The sequence below is a fragment of the Myotis brandtii genome, unplaced genomic scaffold, assembly GCF_000412655.1.
Source record: "Myotis brandtii unplaced genomic scaffold, ASM41265v1 scaffold59, whole genome shotgun sequence".
Taxonomy (NCBI): domain Eukaryota; kingdom Metazoa; phylum Chordata; class Mammalia; order Chiroptera; family Vespertilionidae; genus Myotis; species Myotis brandtii.
The window spans coordinates 1,924,064-1,936,752 of NW_005370223.1; the positions used below are offsets into that span (position 1 = coordinate 1,924,064).

At 43.0% G+C, this 12,689-nt stretch overlaps 1 protein-coding gene across 9 annotated transcripts in view; it reads left to right on the plus strand.

The window, feature by feature from the left end:
• PTDSS1 (phosphatidylserine synthase 1) overlaps positions 1-12,689 on the plus strand; it is a 59,870-nt gene that overhangs the window by 1,587 nt on the left and 45,594 nt on the right. For all 9 annotated transcript variants that reach the window (XM_005879248.2, XM_014550222.1, XM_005879249.2 and 6 more), the window contains exon 2: positions 7,007-7,098. In XM_005879248.2, coding sequence (XP_005879310.1) covers positions 7,007-7,098 — 92 coding nt within the window. The remainder of the gene's footprint in view (positions 1-7,006; positions 7,099-12,689) is intronic.

Below are 12,689 nucleotides of genomic sequence, written 5' to 3' on the forward strand. Positions count from 1 at the left end.
ATATTATTGATATTTAGAGAGGAAGGGAGCAGGAGAGAGAGATAGAAACATCAGTGATGAGAGAGAATCTTTGATCAGCTGGCTCCTGCACACCCTACACTGGTTGGGAATGGAACCATGACCTGGTTCTTAGGGCGTTACTCAACCACTGAGCCACACTGGTCGGGCAAAAACTATGTGTTCTTAAGTTACTTAACCTTTCTCTAAGCCCCAGGATTCACACCTGTAAAATGGGGATAAGATTCACACCTCATATGGGGTTATCAAGGCTGAATGAGTATGTGTGAATGTGCTTAGCAGAGTATCTGGTGCAGGATGCACAGTTCATGTCAGTTACTTCTCTTCCAACATTTGAATCCAACAATGGATTGTTCTCAGTCTAGGTCAGCAGAAAATGTGCAGTGATCACAAGCTTTGAGAGTACTGGTATTTTGTGGGCGTGGGGTAAGAATGCTCACTGCCTGGCTGGTGTGGCTCAGGTGATTGGAGCATTCTCCTGGACACTGAAAGGTGGCGGGTTTGATTTCTGGTCAGGGCACACACCCAGGTTTCGGGTTCCATATCCGGTTGAGGCATGTACAGGAGGCAACTGATGGAAGTTTCTCTCTCATAGCCACATTTCTCTCTGTCTTCCTCTCTCTGTCTCTCTCTTTCTCTCTCCTCTCTTTCTCCCCACTCCTCCCTTCCTCTCTCTAAATTCAATTTAAAAAAAGGAGAATGCTGAATGTATTACAACATGGGACAGCATTGAACAACAAAGAATTAATTGTCCTCTACACACACCCATGTGTGTACATGTGTGTGTATATGCAACACAAGTGCCAATGGTACCTCCCTTGGGAATCATTGCAGATTTTCATAAAACTAATACTCTCTTCCCACATTATACTTGTTCTTGACCGCCATAATTCTTTTGACTCTTGATTTTTATTTTGTGAAGTGTTTCTTTGCATGAATCAACCTAAAGCTTTAAAGCATATGTGACAGTCACTCTAAATGATTGAAGATGCAGCTACTGTTATTGTAATATCCTCTGCTAATGCTGTGCTGTGGGGTAAGACCAGACCTTCTCACAGTGTCCAACCTCTCCCTCTCCCTGCCTCTAAAATCAATAAGTGTCCAGGAGCACATTTCTAGCTTTGGAGAGAAAGCAGTCTTGTCCTAATTATGGTTACCCTCAAATATTTCATCTTGTTAACTGATTTTACACCTTAATAGCTTCGTGGCCACTTAATTTTGCCAAGCTTCAGTTTCCTTATCTGTGTGTAAAAAAAAAAAAAAATACCTAGTAATACTTCAGGATTGTCTGTCATGGGGATTCAATTATTTTTTATTTTATTTTTATTTTTAGATAATCTGTGTTTAGCACAGTGCAAATAGTAAGTGCAATATTAGCTGTTGTTATCATTAAATCATTTTATTGTATGCTAATACCTTCTAAATTTTTTTTTTTTCCGGTGATTGAGGATGTAGTATGTTCTCCAGTTGAGAAAAAGGATAAAGGCATTGGAAAAATGGACATTGCTTTGCTTAGATAATACACCTGCCTGATTCATTTTAACTTCATCTCATATGTGGGTTGGCAATTATATATATATTTTTAAATAGAAACAAGAATGACTAGTTTGCTTCAATCTTTTATCTTTAATACTAGAGGCCCGGTGCATGAAAATTCATGCCCTGGAAGGGGGGGGGGGTCCCTCAGCCCGGCCTGCCCCCTCTCACAGTCCGGGAGCCCTCAGGGGCGGGAGGTGACCAGGCGATCAGGAGAAGGCGACGCCCCATCACACCTGCTGCTGCCACTGCCGGCAGCGCCAGCCTCGGCCTGGTTACCTGAGCCTCGGGCGGCCCTGGGCGGCTGTGGGGGCTGAGGGGACTAGGGGACTCCGGCCAGCCCCCAGGCGGGGCTGAGGGGACTGGGCTCCGCCATCTTGTGGCTGTGGGTGCCGCCATCTTTGAGGGCGAGGCAGTCAATTAGCATATTCCCTCCTTATTGGCTTTGGGTGCCGCCATCTTTGCGATGGTGTGAGGATCAATTAGCATATTCCCTCTTTATTAGATAGGATTATTCTAGACCCCTTCAGAATAGGTCTCCCTTCCTCTTTTCTGATACAGGAAGTCACATTCTTCTGGAATTTCCCTTTTACAGCATATTCTGCCAAAACAGTTGATAAATTGCAGCAGTGAACATATAAGAAATAAATATGAATTTTAACAGCTTGTCAAAAGTAAAGGCATAATTTAAATCTCAAACTATGGCCTTTTCTAAAAATGATAATTTTATCTCTTTCACTAATTTCATAAAGAGACAGAAATCACACACTGAAGAACTAGTAATAAATCTTTCCTTATGTGAAATCATAAGCACCATTAATACAATTAGTAATTACTATATCTTATTCATGTTTCGTAATGATTCATCGGCCTTCAAGGTGGGACATTGCAGTAATAGCTCTATCTTCCTCCATAAAAATGGAAAGCACTCGTTTGGAGGTGTCTTTGAGCTCGCTGAGTGGACAACACGAGCAAAGCTCACTCTCCCTAGTTAATAAATTTATGGACAAGCAGTTATCCTTGAAATTAAATGGTGGCAGAAATATCAAGGAATATTGCGGAGATTTGATCCCTTTATGAAACTTGTGATAGATCGGTGTGTAGAGATGGCAACTAGTGGGCAACAGAGGATTGGAATGGTGGTAATACGAGGAAGTAGTATCAGCATGTTAGACAGCTTGGAACGGGGGTGAAGAATGGCCTGTTCACCAGAGAAATCAGCTGCTTCCAGTCCCCCATCCACAGCACCTGTTTTCCTGCAGTATAGAAATCGAGTCGCGTACATTTTCACATTACGCTTTTGTTAAATAAACTTTTATATTGGTTAAAAAAAGATTGAGTCTTAGCCAGTTTGGCTCAGCGAATACAGCATGGGCCTGTGGAATGAAGGGTCCCAGGTTCAATTCTGGTCAAGGGCACATGCCCAGGTTGCTGGCTTCATCCCCAGTCGGGGGTGTGCATGAGGCAGCCTATCAATGATTCTCGCTCATCATTGATGTTTCTGTCTCTCTCTCTCCCTCTCCCTTCCTCTCTGAAATCAATACAAATATATTTTTAAAAAAGATGGAAAGTTGTGACTTCTTAAATGAAAATTATTTATTCTGTTCTCTTTTGTGATGATTATCTCTGATACCAGATTCTTTTTGTACCAGATTTTAGTTGGATGACTGTTCACTGCAATTCTGTAAAACTTTAAAAATGTCTTCAAGTTTATTTTTCAAAGACTAGTAGTGTAAGAGAATAGGAGAGAATACGTTCGGGCTGTCATAGTATCAGAGAACATTTTCGGTGTGTCATATTACCAGTGTGAACCACAGTACCTGGGGCATGTCACATGCTCCAGAGGCACAGCAAGAATTTGGGATTGGGACGGATTAGACATGTCATGCAGAAGTCTGAGACAAGTTTGGATTTGTCAAGTACTTTTGTTAAATAGCAACTAGGCCAACTCACTGTTAAATCATAGCATTTAAATGTCCTGTCCCTATCACTGTCATTAAAAATAAAGCCAGATGCTATTGAATCATTCTCCCCACGGTTTACAAAAGCTCATTCTGCTACCTTTTAGAGTATTTCTATAAATTAAATGCTTGAACATGTGTCAAAAAGTTTGTTCTGCCAAAGTGGGGCAAGGAGAACCTTTGTCTCAAGCTCAGAGTATAGTAATTACTCTGCTTACAGAGGCTGGTAACCTTGAAAATGTTGAATAGCCTTGGTTTCAAAAACTCCAACTTTAGATTTGAAAACACAGAATCGACTAACTCCCATTCACAGCAGCCCACCTCTCCTGAAGAGGCACCTGGCACTAGAACGGTGGAGTCAGCCCTGGTCCAACAGGCACTGTCAATCACCCGGGAGAGGTTGCCTCCCTGCAGCTTGCTGTGTCCAAGGGATTTCAACTTGTCCAAGCTAGGTTTCTCCTTGACATGGGACTAAGGAGATGGACAGGGTAAAGCTGGCTAAGATAATCATTTAGTTTTATGTCTCATTGTCCCTTTTGTTTGTGATTCTCTCAAGAATAAGGACAGTGTCTGTTCATTTTTGTCTTCTTAGCCCCCAGAATAATACCTACCCCACAGCTAGGCATTAGCCACGTGAGGGAGGAAGCAGACGTAAATGAAGAGCATTCAGACATTGTGAACTAATAGCTGGCACTTCCTCTGTGCCGGGCTCTAAATACTGTGCATGTGGTCAGTTAGTTTATCCTTACAACAACCCTGTGAGGTGGGACTATCATTATCCTTGATATACAGGGGAGGACACCAGGGCACAGAGAGGTTGGGTAATCTGCCCAAGGTCACACAGGCTGATGAGTGTTGAAGCCAGAATTCTGGCCCAGGCATTCTGGCCGCAAGCCTCCTACAGGGGAGAAAACTTGAACTTTGGAGCCAGGTCCCATCTGTAAAATGCAGATTCTGATTATTCCCCCTTTTCGGCTGATAAGATTAAGAGAGCTATCATGCACAGCTAGCATTCTGAGTGTGGTGGAGATATGGCGGATGTTCAGAGCTAACTAGTTCCTATCCCCTAATTGGGTTTTCTGGAGTCACCGATGTGGTCTTGTGGCCTTTGCAGCTAAGTTGCTTTTCATAATTAACTATAGAAAATTTTGGTTCATACCCCATTTTGTAAATGAGTTTGACAGTTGAAGATAATGTTTATAAACTGCTGTTCAGTGCCTGGCACACAGCAGATGCTTGATAAAGAAGAGCTATTATTATTGTCTTCATCATTACCAGTATCAGTAGTGTGATGCTGGTCTGAAGGAGGACGCTGTGTCTCCCCACTCCCTGTGTGTAGCCATCCTTCAGTACAAGCTGATGTACCTGGGAATTGGATTTGGCTTCCCTCCTTAAGCCAGAGGGCCTCACAAGTAACCTAGTCATCTTCTGGCTGGCATTCTCATCAGGCTGGCATTCTTAGGCCTGCGCTCATAACTTCTGAACAGATGTGAAGTCCTTAGAGTGCCCATTAATGTAGGACTGCATTTCTCTGCAGGAGGAAGTCTGTCTGGTTCGCCAGTTTGGTTTTGTAATCAGATCTATATGAACTTAACAGTCAAGCCTTGTTTGTCCAGCATCAGTGTTAGTGCTGTTTGGCCATATGAAGATCTAAGAGACATTATTACCTGTATGATCTCTTTATTTTAGTACCTTATGTTCAGTCCTGTTGTAAGTCTGGAAATTATTAAATAGAGTGCAGAAACTTACTATAAACAGAAGTTGATATTTGCATTATAAAACAACATCCCAGGACCTGTCTTTAATTAGGTAATTAGGTAATATTGGTTCATTCCATACCTCTTCATGTATTCTGATGTTCTAAATTTTTTATGCTAATTTTGTTTTCTTCTAAGATATTTTTGACATTTTTTTCCTTTAGTGATGTTTAATCTTAATTTAATATTTGTCTTTTGAAAGTTTTTTCACTGCAGCCCTTCCCCATATACTAGTAAACTCAACTTTTTGTAAACTCAGCTTTTTATAATCATTTTTAAATTTATTGCCATATCTCATTATCTCTAAAATATCTCCTTCCACTCTTTTTCTCTCATTCTCTGTCTACTCATCCTGTATATTTTTAAACTGAATCGCTGAACTTCCCTTTCCCAAGCTTCTCAGTAATTACCAATAATTCAGAAAACCTTACTATCTTATAGTTCTCTTTTCCCTCTCCTCTTTTGTTTGCTTCTCTTGAGCCCCAAATATGTTACTAGACTCTTCTCTGTGTGTGTGTGTGTGTGTGTGTGTGTATATATTATATATATAAAATATATATATGTATTATGATATATATATATATATTATTGATTTCAGAGAGGAGGCAAGAGGGAGAGAGAGATAGAAGCATCAATGATGAGAGAGAATCATTAACTGGCTGCACACCCTCTACTGGGGATTGAGCCTGCAACCCTGCAACCCAGGCATGTGCCCTGACCAGCACCAAACCGTGCCCTCCTGCTTCATAGGTTGATGCTCAATCACTGAGCCACACTGGCCGGTTGGGCTCTTCTTATTCTTCTTTTTTTTTAAATGTAAACTCTCAAAACCTAATTCTTCTCCATCGATATTAAGAAAATTTTCATTTGAGAATTTTTACTTTGTTTTACACAATAAGTTTTCTCCCTATCAATAATTAGTCCATTAATATCTGCTTGAGGGGCCTACTATGTGCCAGACTCCAAGGATACAACAAATGAATAATTCCCTGCCTTTAGGAGGTTACTTTATACAGGGAAGGCAGACAACATATAAACCAACAAATGGAGTCATTTCAGCTACTGGAGTTATAGAGGCGATGAATACAATAATAAACCAGAAATGACCAAGCATGACACGGAGGAAGCTCATCTCTTTTCATTATAATTTTTTGTTGTCTGGTGTGATTTTAAATCTTGTGTTTTGTTTTCTCTTTTAACGTTTTTTTACTGGTGCCTTCTTTTTATTCCACGCCCCCCCCCCCTTTCATTCATCCCTTAGATAGTTAATTGCTCACTTATAAGGATTGAGTATATAGTTCATTGCATTATGCCTTCCTCATAATCTTTTGCTTTCTTTCTGATTCCTGGAAAGTTTCTTTGCCACAGTCTATATCATGAAGGTCATCTTTAGTTATTCTTGAAACCAAAAGGCATTTCTCCAAAATAAACCTTACCTTTCGACATCCTGGGTATTTTGTGTTTTTTGTTTTTTTTTTAAAGAGTGATTCTCAACTGTCTGAACAGAATGTGTCTTGGTGTGTAAGGTTGCCAGGTGCCTTTCTTACAAGAACTGGACTTTATTATGAGATTGAATTATTTTAGGAAATGATAATGAGTAGTATGTAGTGTGCATAGTGACTTTGCTCAGTAAAATAAATTTTAGCAATCCCCCGGTTGTTATAGCATGGAACTCTGACTTCCTCTAGGTTTAGATCTGAAAATGAATACTCAGTGTTCTTTTTCTGTTTTCAGGGATGACTCTGTCCCAGAAGACAACATCTGGCGGGGTATCCTCTCTGTTATTTTCTTCTTTCTTATCATCAGTGTATTAGCTTTCCCCAACGGTAAGTGATATACTGCTTATCACATTTCTCCTATGCCTTGTGCCCTTTTGGTATTTTTTAGCTGTAAGCCATCTAGAAGATGAAACTTAAAGGTGGAATAAAAAATAATCAGAGTTTTGTGTAATGATTGAGGCACAGGCTCTGGAGGCAGACTGCCCATTCTGCTACTTCCTAGCTCTGTAGCCACATTAAGGACTCAGGAAACCAGATTACTCACTAAATGAACCTGTCAGTTTATTACTCTACAAAATGGAGGTAACAGGTAGGTACTGTTGTAAGAATTAATTCAGTCAATGCCTGTTAAGCTCTCTGAAGAGTGAATGACAGATTGCAACCTCTCAGTGAATGTCAGCTGCTGTTCTTGTTTCTGTTATTTTTATTATCAGCCCAGTCGTAAATGCTCAATTATTCAGTTACTCCTTTTTGCTCAGGACAGGGTCAGTGCTGTAATGAGTATTACTTAATAAATTGTTGGCATAGTGATCTTTTATCACACTAAACTTTGCTGATTATATGTTTGGATATGAATTTTCATCAGCAGGCAAAAAAGACATTACCATGAATTTTACTCCCTATCACGTTTATAGAGTGAGGCAAAAACATTGTTTAAAGAACTAGTTTGGTATTCTGCATCCTTAAGATTCATTCTTTCCTCTGAACTGTCCCTTACAAATCACTTTCATTTTCCTTATTCCCCTTCATCACCTTCTTCCTAGGATATTTTTCTCTGTAACCATTTTTAAATGCTCACTTTCTATTTCCTATTTCTTTTACAGTTATGGTAATTTGAAATCCAGTCTTTCTTATGAGTTATGCTCCATAAGCCTCATTCATGTTTTAAATATTTAAATTGTTTCGTCTCTATTCTGTTTATCCAGTAGAATGTAATGCGTGATATGAGAAGCTTGTTATGAATGGTACTGATTGCTGCGTGGAAATGCACCATAGTAATAGGAGTCTAGTACCCATCCCAGTGTGTATGTGCTGGGTGGTGGCGTGCCTCCGCCAACAAGCAGTGCTCCGACACCAGCTGGATGTCCTCCATTCACCTCCATTCTGATACTGTCTACCCAGCGAGAGTGTCAGTTCCACAGGTTAAGTGCTCAGACCCCACTTCAGAGGCCAGTTGCAAGTTTAGGTTGGTACCTGCACTTCTTCCTAGAATGGCTGTAAATCAGAGGTTCCCATAACCTCCTCCTTGGGTTCCATTGATTTGCTCGAAAGGCTCACAGGACTCAGGAAGCCAGTTTACTCATTGAACCTGTCAGTTTATTACAAAGGCTGTTCATGAGCAGCCAAATGAAGATGCGTGAAGCATGTGGTCAGAGTACGTGGGGAGGGCCAGGCGCTTCCGTGCCTTCTCCAGGAGCAACGCTTTCCTGGCCTCTATGCTAGGTCATGGCCCAGAAGCTCTCCAGCCCCATCCTCACGGGGTTTTCTGGAGGTTCTGTCACGTAGGCACGATTGATCAAAACATTGACATTGGTGATTGGATTGATCAAATCGTTGACATTGGTGATCGGAGTTCATCTCCAGCTCCTCTCCCCTGGACTAGGTCTGGGAGTGGGACTGAGAGTTCCAACCCTCTAATCACCTGGTTGGCTCCACTGGCAACCAGCCCCACCCTCTGGTGCTTTCCGAAAGTCGCCTCATTAACAGAACAAGAGACTTTATTGCCCTCATTACTTAGGAAATTCCAAGGGTTTTAGGAGCTCTGTGTCAAAAACAGGGACACAGATCCTGTTCCAAATATATATTTATTATAAATCACAGTATCACCCATGGCAAAGCCTTCAGGCTTTTCGGGAGGGTGGCAGTGGAATTTTGTTCTGTATTTTTGCTTATTTTGTGCAGCACTCGAGGTTTTTTGCTGGCAGCATGATAATCCAGCCATTAAGCCATGACTGAATCCTTTAGGGAATGCACTGTTGTAGATAGCGAAGTCATTGTAGAGTTGAACTCCAGCCGCTCAAGCTTTTAGATTAAATATTTTTTTCAGTGAGATTCTGCTGTCTTTCTCAGTGCAGACTATGCTAACAGAATACTATAGACTAGGGCAGTGATGGCGAACCTATGACACGCGTGTCAGAGGTGACACGCGAACTCATTTTTTTGGTTTATTTTTCTTTGTTAAATGGCATTTAAATATATAAAATAAATTTCAAAAATATAAGTCTTTGTTTTACTATGGTTGCAAATATCAAACAATTTCTATATGTGACACGGCACCAGAGTTAAGTTAGGGTTTTTCAAAATGCTGACACGCCGAGCTCAAAAGGTTCGCCATCACTGGACTAGGGGGCTTCACAGAGGATTTATCCTGAAGCACAATTTCTCTCTGGCTGTGAACCTGAAACCGGGTACGTTATGTGCTTCCGAGACGAGGAGACATAGGTTTTTGTCTTCTTGAAGGAAAGATTTCAATCAAGAGACAAAGTATAGAAAAGCAAGCAGGAATTTATTGACAGCAGCAAAAACATACTTAGGGCAGGGACACAAGGAAGGGCATAGAGGAAACCACAGGAGAGCTTGGGCCGGGCTGCCTTGGCTCACGGGGAAGTCAGAGAAAAGGGGGCCGTGGAGACAGGTTCAGGGGGTTAGCCCTGGACGAGCTGTCTGCTGCCCATTGCTCCCCTGGTTGCAAGTCTCATGGGATCCCTTAGAGGTTAGGGGATACGTGCCTGTGGGGGAAGAAGAGGGGGGAGGGGATGGCATGGACATGTTCCTTGAAAGAAGAGTGCACTGGGGCCTTCATTTTCAGGGATTTTAAAGGCTGGGTGTTTAGGGGAGGTCTTAGGGGCAGATCAATAGAATATTCATCAGCTTTATGCTGATGGACCAAAATGAGATTTATTCTCTTAATTTGTCTGTCCTTGGTGTGGTTGGCAAATGGCACTAGTTTGATTTCTGTAACTGTATCCCTGAGTAGGGTGATTTAAGCTATTTACCCTCTGGTTGGGGAGGAGAAGTGCAAACCATTTACTCTTAAGTGTCCCTGGTTTAGGGAAGATAGGATTTACTAGATGGCTGCAAACTGCTGTTGAACTATCTGTCTCAGTTGCCCTATTCCTTTGTCCTGGGATTTCCCTAGCTTCTTGCTATTCTATAACACTATAGTGGGACAGGCAGAGGATAGACATTCCTGTTCCAAAGGAGAATGAGAAAGAAGGGAGGGGTGATGGGTGCGAAGCTAGTCCAGCACCTAGGAAGGCCAATTCTGTGAGATCTTAGATCAAGAAGTCTTAAGGTTTAAGAATAATTCTTTTTGCCTCAGTGCTTGCCCTGGGAAACCAAGGTGAAGGCTGCCCCCCTCTCCCTTCCTCTCCATGACCTTTGCACTCTGAGCCTATGATGGAAGTGACAGCCCAGCCTGAATAATCTCTGAATCACCTTTGGGGTCCTTCTTGTCTTAAAGAATAGCCAGCGTTCCCGTCAGGTAACTCTGGTTCAGTCTCTAGGAAGTCTAGCAGTCTTCGGAGTTAGGATTTCAACATCAGAATTTGGAGGGACACACACATTAACACCTGCATGTCTTGTGCACATTGTAAACATAGTTGGGCCTTTCTATGACAACCGGGGGGGGGGGGGGGGGGGGGGGGGGGGGGGGGGGTGGTTCTGATGTGCGTAATTATTGGGGCAGGATGATAAGACGTCCATGATATGGAATGAATTGACCTTGCTGTGGGATTCACTTTCTAGGAAAAGAACCTGATGTCAATCAGCTGCTTGGCTATTTGCCAGCTTCTTTTCCTTCTCACCTCCAACGCACAAAGTCTCAGAATTTTAGGGTTAGATCGTTTGGACATTGTGTAGCCTGGCCTCTTTCAAGGGTGCCATGTTGTAGTGCCAGCTAAGTGGCCACCTGCAATATACGTCATTTCACACACACTGGAACCACCAGGTAGTCCCCCTGAGCTCAGGAACCTGGCCTTTTCATACAAAGGCAGCTTAAGAATACAGCCCAGTGCAAGAAGATTATAAGACTCGTCTCAGGTGGGAAACCAACACAAGGCCAGCTGCCACCAAAGCCCCAAGGGAAGGCGAGTAGGTGACAGTTCAGGTGGTGGTGGTGACTGCCACTCCTCCCCGAAGCCCTCTTATCTTCTGTGTCCTGTGAAGGCCTGCTGCTTGCTTATCATCAGTGGCTGCCAGGACCCTTACTGGCCTGTGTCCTCTGTTTCTGTTTCTTATCTCACCTGTGCCCAGTCCCACTCCTTTAAGTCAATCAGCAGAGTACATGCTCAGGAAACCGATCCGTCCGGAAGTGTCAGGTCTGTTCTTCAAGTCTCCTGCTTTCTCTGGCTCTGTGTTAATTTGTTGCTTAGTTCTTAAGGGTTACTTCTTCACACTTTGAAGGTTTCTTTCTTTTTTTTTTTTTTGAATTGCTATTTCTTAAGGCTTTTTGATCTAAGATCTCAGAGCCATTTTGGAAGTCTGCCAACTCAATAGCCATGATGTTACAGCCACCCATCCATGAAGCTTTAGTGGGAGCTGGGTTTGGGGCTTCACTAGCAGATGTTTTTCTTAAGGTACCAAAGGCCCTGAAGGTTGGGGGCTAAAATCTATTGGAGGTAACATTTTGTGATTTCTTCTGGTTTTTCCTCTATTTGCTAATAAAGTCTTCTGATATTCAGAGCCCACTCAACCTGCCCAGTCTCCCATGTGGAGCTGTGCTTTCGTTTTCTTTATGGAAAGATAAAAGTTAAGTTTGTTTTATGCTTTTCTTATCCTGGATGTGGGGACTTTGTGGTACATACACATACAACGAGGGGAGATCCCCTATGGCTCGCCTAGTTCAGCCTGCTCGGTTCACAGCTGAGAAGGCTGCACCCATAGCTGTCATTCCCCCAAGAGGTCACGGCTACTTGATGTCAGCCTGGTGATCTGGCCCGGGGCTACTTGATGTCAGCCTGGTGATCTGGCCCGGCTCACGTGTTTTCCTGTACTCAGCATTGCTCTGGTCGTTTCTCCTATCTGGTTCTCTGTGAGGTGTTTTCTCTCTGTCTTCCCCTATGTTCCTGTCTCCCTCTGCTTCTCTTCCTCTCTATCAGTCTCTGGCTTTCTTTTCCCAGGAGTGTGGTCTTAGGCTGTGTGCCCTGGGTCCTGCAGAAGGCAGATGTGGCCATACTCCTGTGTTGGCAACATCCTCCAAGACCAGCAGAGGCCAGCAGATCGATCCAAACCTGCATACTTTCTCCCTTTCCTACTCTCTTCCTGCCTTTCCTTCCCCCGCCACCTCTGGGCGCATGCTCACACACAACACTCACCTGGAGGTAGAACATCCCCAAACAAGGTCTCAGATAGACCAGGGAAAGGACAATGGCAGTTCGGTAATCTTCATATGCAGGATGGGGTGTTAGGCACATGAGAGAGGAATGGATTCTCAACTAAGGAATGTAATCGACTGTGTTTAAGTTAGGGGTGGCTTTGGGAGGTGCCTTGGAGTTGACGGGGAAGCCAGGCCACTGGGAAGGGTGCTCCTGAGCTGTGTGGCTGTCCCCTCCCAGAGCCAGCCGACTTCAGGCCGCCCAGGAGCCACGTGCCAGACAGCTGCTTCTCTGAGTGGAATATTTATGCCCCTTCTTGCTCCA